At 38.1% G+C, this 13,690-nt stretch overlaps 1 protein-coding gene across 2 annotated transcripts in view; it reads right to left on the bottom strand.

The window, feature by feature from the left end:
* The window catches only part of POLQ (DNA polymerase theta), a 129,928-nt gene that overhangs the window by 88,560 nt on the left and 27,678 nt on the right, over positions 1 to 13,690 (bottom strand). For both annotated transcript variants that reach the window (XR_005983269.1, XM_041726868.1), the window contains exons 11-12: positions 10,961 to 11,165; positions 10,507 to 10,649 (exon numbers count right to left, since the gene is read on the bottom strand). Coding sequence is in view for 1 of the 2 variants with exons in the window: in XM_041726868.1 (XP_041582802.1) it covers positions 10,507 to 10,649; positions 10,961 to 11,165 (348 nt within the window). In the remaining variant the exon portion in view is untranslated. The remainder of the gene's footprint in view (positions 1 to 10,506; positions 10,650 to 10,960; positions 11,166 to 13,690) is intronic.

The raw sequence follows: 13,690 nt of genomic DNA, 5'->3' as shown, positions 1-13,690 counted from the left end.
AAAGAAGATATGCTATAGATATACAATGAAATATTATGAGGAAAAAAAGTATGAGATCTTGCCATTTGTCACAACATGGACAGACCTAGACTGCATTACACTAAGTGAAATAAGTCAGAGAAAGATGAATACCCTACAATTTCATTTACATGAAGTGACAGATGGTGGCTACATGGTGACAGATGGTAGCTACATTTATGATGAGCATAACAAAAGTATAGAGTTGTTAATACCTGAAACTAATGTAACATCAACTATACTCAATTTTTTAAAGTTTTCCAAAATAGAAAAAAAAAATACATATTATGCCATAGACGAACCTGGAAAACATTATGCAAAGTAAAAGAAACCAGTCATAAAAGACCACATATTATATGATCCCATTTATATGAAATTTCCAGAATAGGAAAGTCTATAGAAACAGAAGGTACACTATTGCATTAGTGGTTGCTTAGAACTAAGGGATGATGAGGGGGTTGGAGAAAATTTGGGAGTGACTGCTAATGCATACAGGGTTTCTTTCTGGGGTGATGAAAATTTTCTGAAATTAGATATTGGTATTAATTGCACAGTTCTGTGGATATACTAAAAATCACGGACTTGCACTTTAAATGGGATGCTATATAAACCATATTGGAACAAAGATATTTTTAAAATATATATTCAAATTATGTATGGGAAAATGTTCAAAACACTCTTGGAGGCCCAAAAATAGACTTAAAGAAATAGAAAAATATCCCTTTTCATGAATAAGACCAATCAACTTAAAAAAGGAGTGCCCTGGGTGGCTCAGTGGGTGGAGCTTCCAACTCTTGATTTCAGCTCAGGTTGTGATCTCAGGGTCACAGGATCGTGATGGAATCAGGCTCTGTGCTCAGTGGAGTCGGCTTGCCTCTCTCCTCTGTCCCTCCCTTTGCTTTCTCTCTGAAATAAATAAATCTTTTTTTTTTAATGGAGAAAAAAGTAAAGATAAAAGCTGAAGAAAATTTTTCATTTGTTGTAAAAAAAAAAAACACTTTTAATAAATGAAACTGTGACTACAGATTGCCACTATGAAAAAAAGATAAAACTGAAAAATCTATAGGTCCCCCTTATCTGTGGTTTCACTTCCCACAGTTAACCATGGTCCAGAAGTAGATGATATATCATCAGAAGGTCAATAGTAGCTTCACACTACATTACAATGCCTATAGCATTCACCTCACTTCATCTCATTACATAGGCAATTTATCATCTTACATCATAGGAAGGGTGAGTATAGTAAATAACATATTTTGAGAGAAAAAGAGCATTCACAAAACTTTTATCATATTATAATTGTTTATTATTGTTAATCTCTTACTGTGCCTAATTTGTAAATTAAACTTTATCATAGGTATGTAGGTAATAGGAAAAAACAAAATATACATAGGGTTTGGTACTATCTGGGTGTCAAGCAACCACTGGTGGTCTTGGAATATATCCCCGTGGATAAGGAGTGACTACTGTAATAGAATAAACTCCAAAAGAAACACAGCTCAAAAGAAAGGAACCATACTCAATTACTGAAGAGAACATGAGAGAATTCCTTTATCATCTTAGAGCAAGAAAAGCATTTCTCACCAATACAAAAGTTCACAAATTCAACTGCATTTTTAAAAATATGAGGTAAAATACACAATAAATACAGTCAAAGTCACATAAAAACTAGGAGAAAAACATTCAACTTATACCACCAAGCACTACTCTCCCTAACATATAAACAACCTTTAAGACTTAAGAAAAAGACCAAAACACAAAAATAAACAAAAGACATGGACAGCTCATGGGAAGAAAAAGCATACGGTCCTTTAACAAATGGAAAACAAATGTTCAATTTTATGCATAATTTAAAAACATAAAACTACACTAAAAAGTATAAAAGCTTGACAATATACTCTATTCATCAGGTTGTGGAAAAATAACCAGTCTCATATAGTGCTGTTAAAATTGGAAAATGATACAAATCTTATGGAAGATAATTTTGCAAAACCAAAATTATATATGCCTTTATAATTTACCCAGCAATTGTACTTTAGGGAGTCTTTCCTAAAGATACACCTCCATCAAAACTAAACAATATATGCACCAAAGTTACTCACTATAGCATCACTTGCCATAACAAAATATTGTAAATAACACAAATGTCCATCAATAAAGAATTGATTGAATAAATAATGGCATACACAAACAATGGAGCTATACAAATATTTTTAAAGGAATTAAAAATTTCTGTGAACTGATACAGAGTGATTTCCAAGATATATTGTTAAGAAAAAAAGATGGTACAAAAAAAACGTACACAGCCTACTGCCTTCTGTATAAGAAAGAAGGTCGAATAAGAATATATGTATTATGTGCTTACTGGTATTTATAAAACAAAACAGGAGATACAGGAATATCTTGTTTTAAATGTTTCATTTTACTGCACTTCACAGATATTGTCTCTAGTACAAATTAAAGGTTTGTGACAGCCCTGCTTTGAGCAAGTCTATTGGTGCCATTTTTCCAACAGCATTGGTTCACTTCATGTCTCTGGGTCACATTTGGTAATTCTCATGGCATTTCAAATTTTTTCATTATTATATTTGTTATGGTGATCTATGATCAGTGATCTGTGATGTTAGTACTGTAACTTTTTTAAGGTATCAAACACACACATATAAAACAGTAAACTCGATAAACATTGTGTGACTGCTCTACTGACCAGCTGTTACCCTCTCTCTCTCTCTCTCTCTCTCTCTCTCTCTCTCTCATCTCCTAGGGTTTCCCTATTTCTCCGAGACACAATGGTATTTAAATTAGGCCAGTTACTAACCCTACAATAGCCTCGACATGTTCAAATGAAAGGAAGAGTTCCATATCTTTTACATCAAAAGCTAGAAATGATTAAGCTTAGTGAGGAAGGCATGTGTAAAGCTGAGACAGGCCAAAAACTAGGCTCTTCTGCCAGACAGCCCAGCTGTGACTGCAAAAGAAAAGTTCTTGAACCTTTAAATTAGAAGTACTACTCCACTGAACACACAAATGATAAGAAAGTGAAACAGCCTTATTGCTGATGGGGAGTAGTTTCAGTTCTGTGGACAGAAGATCAAACAGCCACAACACTCCCTTAAGCCAAAGCCTAATCTAGGGCAAGTCTCTAATTCTTCTATTCTATGAAGGCTGAGAGAGGTGAGGAAGCTATACAAGAAAAGTTGGAAACTAGCTGAGGTTGGTCATGAGGTTTAAGGGAAGAAGCTTAAACATAAAATAAAAGTGTAAGATGAAGCAGCAACTGCTGATGTAGAGCTGCCCCAAGTTACCCAGAAGATCTAGATAAAATCATTAATAAACATGGATATGCTAAACAACAGATTCTCAAGGTAGTCAAAATAGCCTTCTAGTAGAAGAAGATGCCAGTTAGGACTTTCATAACTAAAAAGAAATCAATGCCTGGCTTCAAAGTTTCAAAGGACATGATGACTCTTGTTAAGAGATTATACAACTGGTGACTTGAAGTTGAAGCCAATGGTCATTTACCATTCTAAAAATCCTAAAGTCCTTAAGAATTATGCTAAATCTACCCTGTCTGTGCTCCATAAATGGAACAGGAAAGCCTGGATGACGGCACATCTGTTTGCAGCATGATTTACTGAGTATTTTAAACCCACTGTTGAAACCTACTCAGAAAAAAGACCTACTTCTTTCCAATTACTGCAGACAATGCATCTGGGCACCTATAAGCTCTGACAGAGATGTACAAGATAAATGCTGTCTTCCTGCCTGCTATCAGAGTATCCATTCTGTAGTCCATGGATCATGGAGTATAGACGACACTTAAACAATGTGGGCTTAGGGCAACAACTGTTCATGTAGCTAAAAATCTATGCATTAGCTTCTGACTCCCCCAAAACTTAACGGCTCATAGCCTACTGCTGACAGAAAGCCTTTACCAGTAACAGAAACAGTTGATTAACACATATTTTCCACTATACATGTTATATACTGTATTCTTACAATACAGTTAGAGAAAATGTTAACAGAATCATAAGGAAGAGAAAATACACAGTACTATGCTACATTTATTGAAAAAAAAAATCCATGTATAAGTGGGCCTACAAAGTTCAAACCCATGTTGTTCAAGGGTCAACTGTAATTTTGACTTTTGAGTCTTACTATTTAAGAACTATATATTTCATAAGGCTACCACTGTCAAAGACAGTAATTCCTTGGATAGATCTGGGCTAAGTATATAGAGAACTTTCTAGGATGGATTCACCATTCTAGATGCCATAAGAACATTTATGATTCATGGGAAGAGATAAAAAAAATATCAACATTAACAGGAGTTTAGAGGAAGTCGTATCCAACCCTCATAGATGACTTTGAGGGCCCAAGACTCCAGGGGAGGAAGTTAAGTGCAGATGTGAGGGGAACAGCAAGAGAACTAGAATTACAAGTAGAGTCTGAAGATGTAACTGGATTGCTGCAATCTCGTGATAAAACTTGAATGGATGAGGAGTATTCATCCAATCTCTCTATTCTTATGGATGAGGAAAGAGTGGTTCTTAAGAAAGAAAGAAACTACTCCATTAAACAAAAAAAAAGAAACAAATTACTCCTGGTGCAGATGTTGTGAAGACTGTTGAAATGACAACAACGGATGTAGACTATGAGATAAACTTAGTTGATAAAGCAGTGGCAGGGTTTGAGAGGATGACTACAATTTTGAAAGAATTTCTACTATGGGTAAAATGCTACCAAACAGCATCACATGCTACAGAGAAATCATCCATGAGTCAACTGACATGGCAAATTTTATCACTGTCTTAAGAAATTGCCACCATTATCTTAAAAACAAAAACAAAATGGGACCCTGGACAGCCCTGTCAGTTAAGCATCTGACTCTTCGTTTTGGCTCAGGTCATGATCTCAGGGTGGTGGGATCAAGCCCCCCGTCAGGCTGAGCTCAGCAAGGAGCCCACTAAAGTTTCTCTCTCCTCTGCCTCTCTTCATGCTCACTCAAGCTTGCTCTCTCTAAAGTAAATAAATCTTTAAAAAAGAGAATATTTGTTCTTTTTTTTTTTTTTGGTAGTTCCTTTTTAGGCATAAGGTTAGATTGTTTACTTGAGGTATTCTGTGTGTTTTTGTTTTTTGGGTTTTTTTGTTTTTTGTTTTGTTTTTTTTTTTGCTTCTTGAGGTAGACCTGTATTGCTGTATACTTTCCTCTTAGAACTGCTATCAATGTCCCAGAGATTTGGGGCCATTGTGTTTTCATTTCCATTTGTCTCTATGTATTTTTTGGTTTCTTCTTTGATTGCTTCATTGACCCATTGGCTGTTTAGTATCATGTTGTTTAGTCTCCATGTGTTTGTGTTTTTTCCTTTTTTTCTCTTGTGATTTCTAGTTTCATACTGTTGTAGCCAGAAAAGATGCATGCTATGATTTCAATCTTCTTAAATTTATTGAGGCTTGTTTTATGGCCTAATATGTGATCTATTCTGGAGAATGTTCCATGTGCACTTGATAAAAACGTGTGTTCTTTTGTTTTAGGATGGAATGTTCTGTATATATGTTACGAACATCTAGTCCAATGTCTCATTCAAAGACACTTATTCATTTTCTGTCTGAAGTGGAAGTGGAGTATTAAAGTCCATTGATGCAAGTGGAGTATTAAGTCCCCTACTATTACTGTACTACTGTAATGTCTCTCTCCATGTCCACCAATATTTGCTTTATGTATTTAGGTGCTCCAGTATTGGGAGTATAGCTATTTATAACTGTCACACCCTTTTGTTGGATTGATCCTTTTATCATTATGTAATGCCTTTCTTTGTCTCATTACAGTCTGTTTTAAAGTCTATTTTATCTAAGTATTGGTTTGCTGTCCTTTTTTTCCCTTCCATTTGCATGGTGAAAGTTTTGCCATCCCCTCACTTTCCATCTATATGCATCTTTAAGTCTGAGGTAAGTCTTTTTTAGGAAGCACATAAATTGGTCTTGTTTTTGTAATCCATTCTACTGCTCTGTGTCTTTTGATTAGAGCAGTTAGGCCACTTACAAGTATTTTTTAGGCCATTTAAATTTAACGTAATTATTGATATGTATGTACTTGTTGTCATTGAAAAAGTTGGTTTTCTGGTTGTTTTTGTAATTCTTTGTTCTTCTCTTGCTCTCTTTGTTTTTTTTTTTTTCCTTTTCTCCTTCTATTCCCTTCTCCACATTTCATGTATATGTCATATTTTACATCTCTTTATTCATATTTTTCTTATGTCTAAATATGGCATTTCTTTTTCACCTAAAGAAGTCCCTTTATTATTTCTTATAAGCCTTCTTTAAGTTTTGACAAACTCCTTTACCTCTTGTTTGTCTGGGAAACTACCTCTCCTTCAAATCTGAATGATAATCTTACCAGGTGGAGTACTCTTGCAGGATTTTCTTTTCAGTACTCTGAATATATCGTGACACTCCCTTCTGGTTTGTAGCTTCTGCTGAAAAATCAGCTTATAGTTTTTCCCATGGAGGGAACTTTGTTTCTTCTTGCTGCTTTTAGGATTCTCTCTTTAACCCTTGACATCTTAATTATTATTTACTGTAGTGTAGACCTCCTTGAGTTCATCTTGTTTGGACCTCTCTATGCATCTTGGACTAAGTATTCTAAATCTTTCTCTCTTCTTCTTCTGGGACCCCTATAAGGTGAATGTTTGTTTTCTTGCTGTTGTTCAAAAAAATCTCTTAACCTATCCTCATTTTTAAAAAATCTTTTCTCTTTTTGCTGTTCAACTTGTGTGCTTTCTATTACTCTGTCTTCTGGATCACTGATATGTTCTTCTGCATCCTCTAATCTACTATTGATTAACTCTAATGTGTTTTTTATTTGTTATTGTCTTCTTTAGTTCTGGTTCATTCTTTTTGATATTTTTCTATCACTTTATTGAAGGTCTCATTAAATTCTTTCATTCTTTTCTCCAGCCTAGTGAGCATCTTTACAATCATTACTTTAAATTCTTTATGCAACAAATTGCCTATCTCTGTTTCATTTAATTCTTTTACTGAGGTTTTTTTCTTGTTATTTCTTTTGGAGCATATATTCTTGTCTTCCCATTTTGCTTGACTTTCTATGTCTGTTTCTATGGATTAGATGAAATGCCTTGCTACTTTTCCTAAAGTTGAATGAATTGTCTCATGTATAGTGACCCCTATACAGACTGTGTGTGCTTGATGCCTTTGTTGGCTGGTTGAAACTGTGGATGTATATGCTAACTACTCCTTTAAATTCTGACTTTTGACAGAGAGAATAAAGAAACAAATGAAGTAAAAAAGAAAAAAAAACATTTTTTTAAAGCAAAAAAACCCCCACAAAACTGCAACTTTTTTTCTGTGCCCAAGTACTACAGAACAGCTGGTATGGGCTTGTGGACCCTGGATTCACTGAGGTTGCAAGCTCACCATAAGCAAGACCCTGCTCCAGTGTGGACTTTTAAATTGGGAGGGGAAGAGTGTGCTTCCCCAGTTCCTTGGCTCTTTTAAACTGTAGCTTATCTTCTGTGCCCCAGTGCAACTGGAGCTGGTGTGGGCTTTAGGACCCTGGGCTTACTGAGGTCACAAAGTCCCTCTGATGATCTGACCCACAAGTTATGAAGTCAGAACCTTCCAAATATGGCACCTGAACCTGCTCCTTATAATGGCCAGTCCCTGCGCTGGTCTGGACCATCAAGGCAGAAGAGGAGGGAACATTCCCTCAGTTCCCCCGCCCCTCTAAACTGTGGCTTTTCTTCTGCATGCCATCTAAGGCTGGTGTAGGCCTGTGAATCCAGGACTCACTGAGGTCACAGCTCCACCAAGACCAACCAGACATACCCAATATGGTATCTGGATACTGTTCCAGTCCAGACTTCCAAAGAGAAGGTAAATGATGTGTTCTCTAGTCTCTCTGACCTGGAGAGCTTTCCCACAGCTCCTTCAACACTTGATAAGAGTTTTAGCCATTATTTTTTAAAAAGACTTTCTGCCATCTTCTATCATCTCCATCTTGGACTTCAATATGTATACATTATTTTGCTTGATAGTGTTCCAATAAGTCTTAGAGGCTTTTTTCACTCTTTTTTTCATTGTTTTTTTGTTCCTCTGAATTTATAATTACAAATGACTTACCTTTGAGTTCACAGATTCTTCTCCTTGATTGAGTCTATTTTTGAAGGTATTGAATTTTTCAGATCACCCACTGTACTCTTCAGCTTTGGGATTTTATTTTATTTTTTTTAAAGGTTTCTCTCTTTGTTCAATTTCTCATTCTGCTCATATACAGTTTTCCTAATTTAGTTTGGCTGACTATCTGTGTTTTCTTGTGGTTCACTGAACCACTTTAAGAGGATTATTCTGAATTCTTGGTCAGTCAGTTCACAGATGTCCATTTCCTTAGGTTTGGTTATTAGAAGAGTTTTATTAGTTTCTTTGGTGATGCCATGTTTCCCTGACTTTTCGTTATTCTTGTATCAGTATCTGTGGATTTGAAGCAACAGTTACCTCTTCTAGTCCTTATAGGTTTGCTTCAGCGGATAAAGACCTTCACTAGTCAGCCCCTGGCTATCTCACAGAGCCCACAGGAGGGTGGGTAGGGCTTGATGCCAGAGTCTCTGGTTGCGTGGGTCCACTGGTTCAGCTCTGCATTCAGGCAAGACCATTCTCTGAGCCATCTGGTCAGGTGGGACTGCTAGCTGGGCTCTGCAGACAGGCATGGCCAATGGCTGGACTCTCTGGTCAGAAAGGACCTGGGACTGGACTCCTTGGAAGGGTGGTGCCATTAGCTGGATTTTGTGTTCAAGTGTGGCCAATAGTTGTACTCCACAGTTGGATGGGGCTGCAGGATGGACCCTGTGATCATGTAGGACTCTAGGCTGTGTTCTACAGTAAAAATCCCTGGTTAGGCAGGGCTACAGGCTGAGCTCTGACTTAGGAGTGGAGGGGGCTGCTGGATTGGCTTCCTGCAAGACCAGAGCGGTAGGCTGGGCTCTGAGCCAGGTCGTTGCCTAAGGATCCCAGCTTGGCAGAACCACTCATTCTGCTTTCTGGCCAAATGGGCAGCAATCTGTCATAACAGCCAGATGGTGCCACTTGCTGGGTTCTCTGATTGGGCAAGACGGCTAGGAGGGTTGCAGTGCTATCACTAATCCACACACAGATACCTGTGAGCCCTCCTCTCTGAGGTGGTCTAGCTTTGCATATTTCCCTAATGTTCCCTACAAGGTGAGATGGAAACGGGCTTCCCAGAGAATACTCCAGAATGCTGGGGAAATTGGATGTCAGCCTCAAGCTCTCTTTTTCTCACTGGAGAAACTGTAGGCCCAAGGGATTCCTCTCAGTGTGGGACTGTGCTGGTTTGGGGAAAAGGCAACACTGCCAAAGTGCTGCCACTTCTCTTAGCCTTCTGACATGGCTTTTTTCAATTTTAGCACTCTAAGAATGTGATTTAGCCTAACCACTAGGTTCTGGGATTTTTAGAAATGCATTTTTGTCTGCAAATAGCTGCTCATCCATATTTTTGTGATGGAGACTAGAGCTAGGGACCTCTATCCTGACATCTTGCTTATGTTACTCCCCACATCTCCTTTTAATTGACAAAATGAAGTATTTTTTGCCAGGTTCTTGTCAGAGAATATAATCTCAAACTCTACATTATCCAACTGTTATCAAACTCTTTGTTATAAGAAATAATATTTATAAGACACTATCTAATGTATACAAACTACTAAAATTCCTTACTGCATCTGTTATGGAGACTTTATAAAAAATAAAGTTTCTGAGTGTCTTTATTTTTTTTTTTTATTTTTTTTTTTTCTGAGTGTCTTTTAGGACGGAATTTCTCTTAGGCAATAAAATGCAACACTTTCTCTAATTGTTTTTTAAAAGATTTTATTTTTTTAAGTAATCTCTACACTGAACATGGGGCTAGAACTTACAACCCTAAGATCAAGAGTCACATGCTTTACCGACTAAGCCAGCCAAGTGCCACTTTTCCTAATTTGTTTTCTTTTTTATCCTATCAATATTAAGACTAATCAAGCTTTCTTTTTCACTCTAGTATCTAGAAAACTCAAAACGAAAGTTGGCTACAGGAACTGTACATGACTTAAAGGAATTCATATTTATGTACCAACTTTTGCTTGACTTGAACATTTTGATCTTATCTTCAATTTACTTATATTTCAATTGTCCTTTACTATTCTCTTATACATTATAAAATATGTTTTTCATGAAGTTCCACAAATCCTTTTTAAAAGGAGGTTAGAGAAAATTGATAAGTAGACAAATAAATTAAAAGGCCACTGCAAAATTTAGCTTATTACTTTAAAACAACTTTCTTCTTACCTATTTTCTATTCCCACCACTACTACCCTAGTCAAAGAAAACAAATAAGATGTTCCCTTAGGGTATCTTTGATGTTTAGGATTCTATATATTTTCTCTCCATTTTCACAAACATAATACTGAAGATAAAAGAACTTACCAGATAAACAATATGTAGATCATTCTCTAAAACAAAGCCCTTCATTGCTCTTTGAAGGTCAGCAAAAATATCTAAAGTATCAGTTGGAGAAAGCGAAGAAGAAAGAGTTGCTGAACCGAGATGTGTTGGATGATACACTTTTCCTGGTTGGGGGTAGGAACAGGGAAATAAAGAACCAAATGTTAAAAATAAAACATTGTCTTTCTGTATTCTGCAATTAACTTTTCGACCTCTGATAAATTTTACCCAATGCATGGATATTTACAAGCAGATTCTATGCTAATTGTCTGGTGTCGCTAAACAGAACACTGACTTACTAAAAATGAGTTCATATACCACTTGAAAAACCAGTTTCCTTTTATAGTGTTTGAAAAGTCAATTTCCTTTTACTAAGCAGTCTTAAGTCACTAAAGATGAAAAAGTAAGTAAACTGCAACTAAGAAGTCACATTTACCTTCTGTTCCATCACCAGTTTCAGTAATCTGGATGAATTCATTTTCTAGCAGCCACATCACACAGGCCTCAATTGCTCCAAGTTGAACAGAATCTTGATTCTTCTGACTTCCCAGCTTCCGTTCTTTCATACTTGCAGCCAAAAATGTGCAAGAGGCATATGTCTGCATATCTTGTGATGTACTTGCCACTCCACCAACTATGATCTGATAAAAGAGGTTTGAAATTTTTTATAACTTTTTAATAAGACATGCAGGCCCTCATGATATAAAAGAAGTGAGTTTGTCCTAAAATATTCTCAGCATCTTAATGCAGAGACTCTTTACTCAATTTGTCCATCATCACTCATTATACACGTATATAACATCTACTGACAACATCATCAAAAGTTTCCATAAAAGTAGATACAACATTTTCTCATAAATGAATCACTATCTGACACGTAGGAACCAAAAACATTTCCCTTCGAAACGTGTGGGCATATAAGAATGCTAGTATTGAATATTTCCCACCCAGAAAGGGGATGAGAATACATGTAGAAAAAGTGAAGTCAGTCATGTCTTGTGGAAATCATCTCCCTGTAACTATATTAAATATACAAATTAATTAAATGCACTAATTTCTCCCTTGCCTTCTTCCATTCAATACATATTGAAACCTACCAAATCAGAGCTATCTTACAATTTTAATGGCCATAAAACAAAGTTTTACCAAGATTTACTTAGTACTAACAGTATTTTGGTTGTTTCCAGTTTTTTCTTATTACCAATAGTGCTATAATAAACATTCTTGTACATTTAATTTGATGTAATTTCACAATTACATCCCTAGTAAAACTCTTAATTGTGAATCTACTGGTTAAATGGCTACGTGTTTTGTTTGGGGGCCTGTTTCTTTTTTAATCTTAGTAGGTATGTCCAAATTGCCTTCCCAAAGGAGTTTCAGCAGTATATGAGAATGCCTACTTTTTATATCCTTACAATCCTATGCTATCAACTACTTTCCTTTTCTTTCAAATGGAGTGTAAAAGGTTGGAAAAAGAAGTATGAGCACAGGTACCAGTACCTCCAGGGCCGGTACTGAAACCAAGAGCAAGACATACTAGTATATGAACAGACAACTTTTCTGGATGACACAAAACACTTAAAAGGAGGTTGGTTATCTTTGAAAACGCAGAGGAGATTTTATTTTTCACTTTAGATCTTTGCATGTTGTTTGAAACTTCTAATCAGGTTTATTTGTAATTTGATTTTATTTTAATGTCAATAGGTAGTATCTAGATGGAAGAACTATGGGCCATTTTTGTCATCTTTTTAAAAAATTCATAAAATAGGGGTGCCTGCGTGGCTCAATTGGTTAACTGTTCAACTCTTGATTTCAGCTCAGGTCATGATGTTGGGGTCCTGAGATTGAGCCCCACGTTGGGCTCCCTGAGTATGGAGCCTGTTTGAGATTCTCTCTCTCCCTGTGCCTCTGCCTCTCTCTCCCTGCATGTGCACACATCCTCTCTCTCAAAAGAAAAGAAAATTAAAAATTAAAAAATAAAAATTCAGAAAATAATGAAGTATCTAAAAAGTAAAAAGAAGATGGAGGAGGGGCAAGATGGCGGAAGACTAGGGTCCCCAAATCACCTGTCCCCAACAAATTACCTAGATAACCTTCAAATCATACGAAAATCTACGAATTCGGCCTGAGATTTAAAGAGAGACCAGCTGGAATGCTACAGTGAGAAGAGTTCGCGCTTCTATCAAGGTAGGAAGACGGGGAAAAAGAAATAAAGACACAAAAGGCCTCCAAGGGGGAGGGGCCCCGCGAGGAGCCGGGCTGAGGCCGGGACGAGTGTCCCCAGGACAGGAGAGCCCCGTCCCGGAGGAGCAGGACCTGCAGCAACCTTCCCAGGCGGAAAGGCGACCGCAGGGAGGTGGAGCAGGACGGAGGAGGGCGGGGATGCCCTCGGGCTCCCGGGGAAACTAACAGGCACCTGCGACCGGGGAGAGTGCGCTGAGCTCCCTAAGGGCTGCAGCGCGCACGGCGGGACCCAGAGCAGCTGCGGGGAGGGAGGGGGGGGGCTCGGGCGGAGGAAGAGGCTCTGCGGAGGGGGCTGCACGGCGGGGAGCACGAATCCAACAGCGCAGGGGCCAAAGCACAGGGCGCCGGGACACAGCCCAGGATCCGCCCTCCCCCTGGGACAGGCAGAGACCCGGAGGGCCCAGGACAGCAAGGACGCTCCTGCCCGGAGCTGAGCAGATCAGCGGCCCCGCCCCGGAGCCCCCAGGCCCTGCAGACAGAGAGCCCGGGAGTTACTGCGGGAGCTGACTCCAGGGCTGCAGAGCTGCCGCCGCCACTGTGGCTTCCTCCCAGGGCCTCACGGGGTAAACAACCCCCACTGAGCCCTGCACCAGGCAGGAGCAGAGCAGCTGCCCCAAGTGCTAACACCTGAGAATCATCACAGCAGGCCCCTCCCCCAGAAGACCAGCGAGACTGACCAGTTCCAAGGGAAGTCAAGGGACTTAAAGTATACAGAATCAGAAGATACTCCCCCGTGTTTTTTTTGTTTTTTGTTTTTGTATTGTTTTGTGTTTTCTTTCTTTCTTTCTTCTTGATTTCTGATTGCTTCCCCCACCCCACCCCACCCTTTTTTTTTTCTTTTTTCTCCTTTCTTTTTCTTTCTCTTTTTCTTCTCTTTTTCGCCTTTTTTTTCTTCTTTCTCCTTTTTTCTTTTTCTCTTTTC

Source organism: Vulpes lagopus, chromosome 1 (genome assembly GCF_018345385.1).
Source record: "Vulpes lagopus strain Blue_001 chromosome 1, ASM1834538v1, whole genome shotgun sequence".
Lineage (NCBI taxonomy): Eukaryota > Metazoa > Chordata > Mammalia > Carnivora > Canidae > Vulpes > Vulpes lagopus.
Note: the sequence above shows the minus strand (reverse complement) of the source record. Positions and strands in the feature narration are given on the sequence as shown.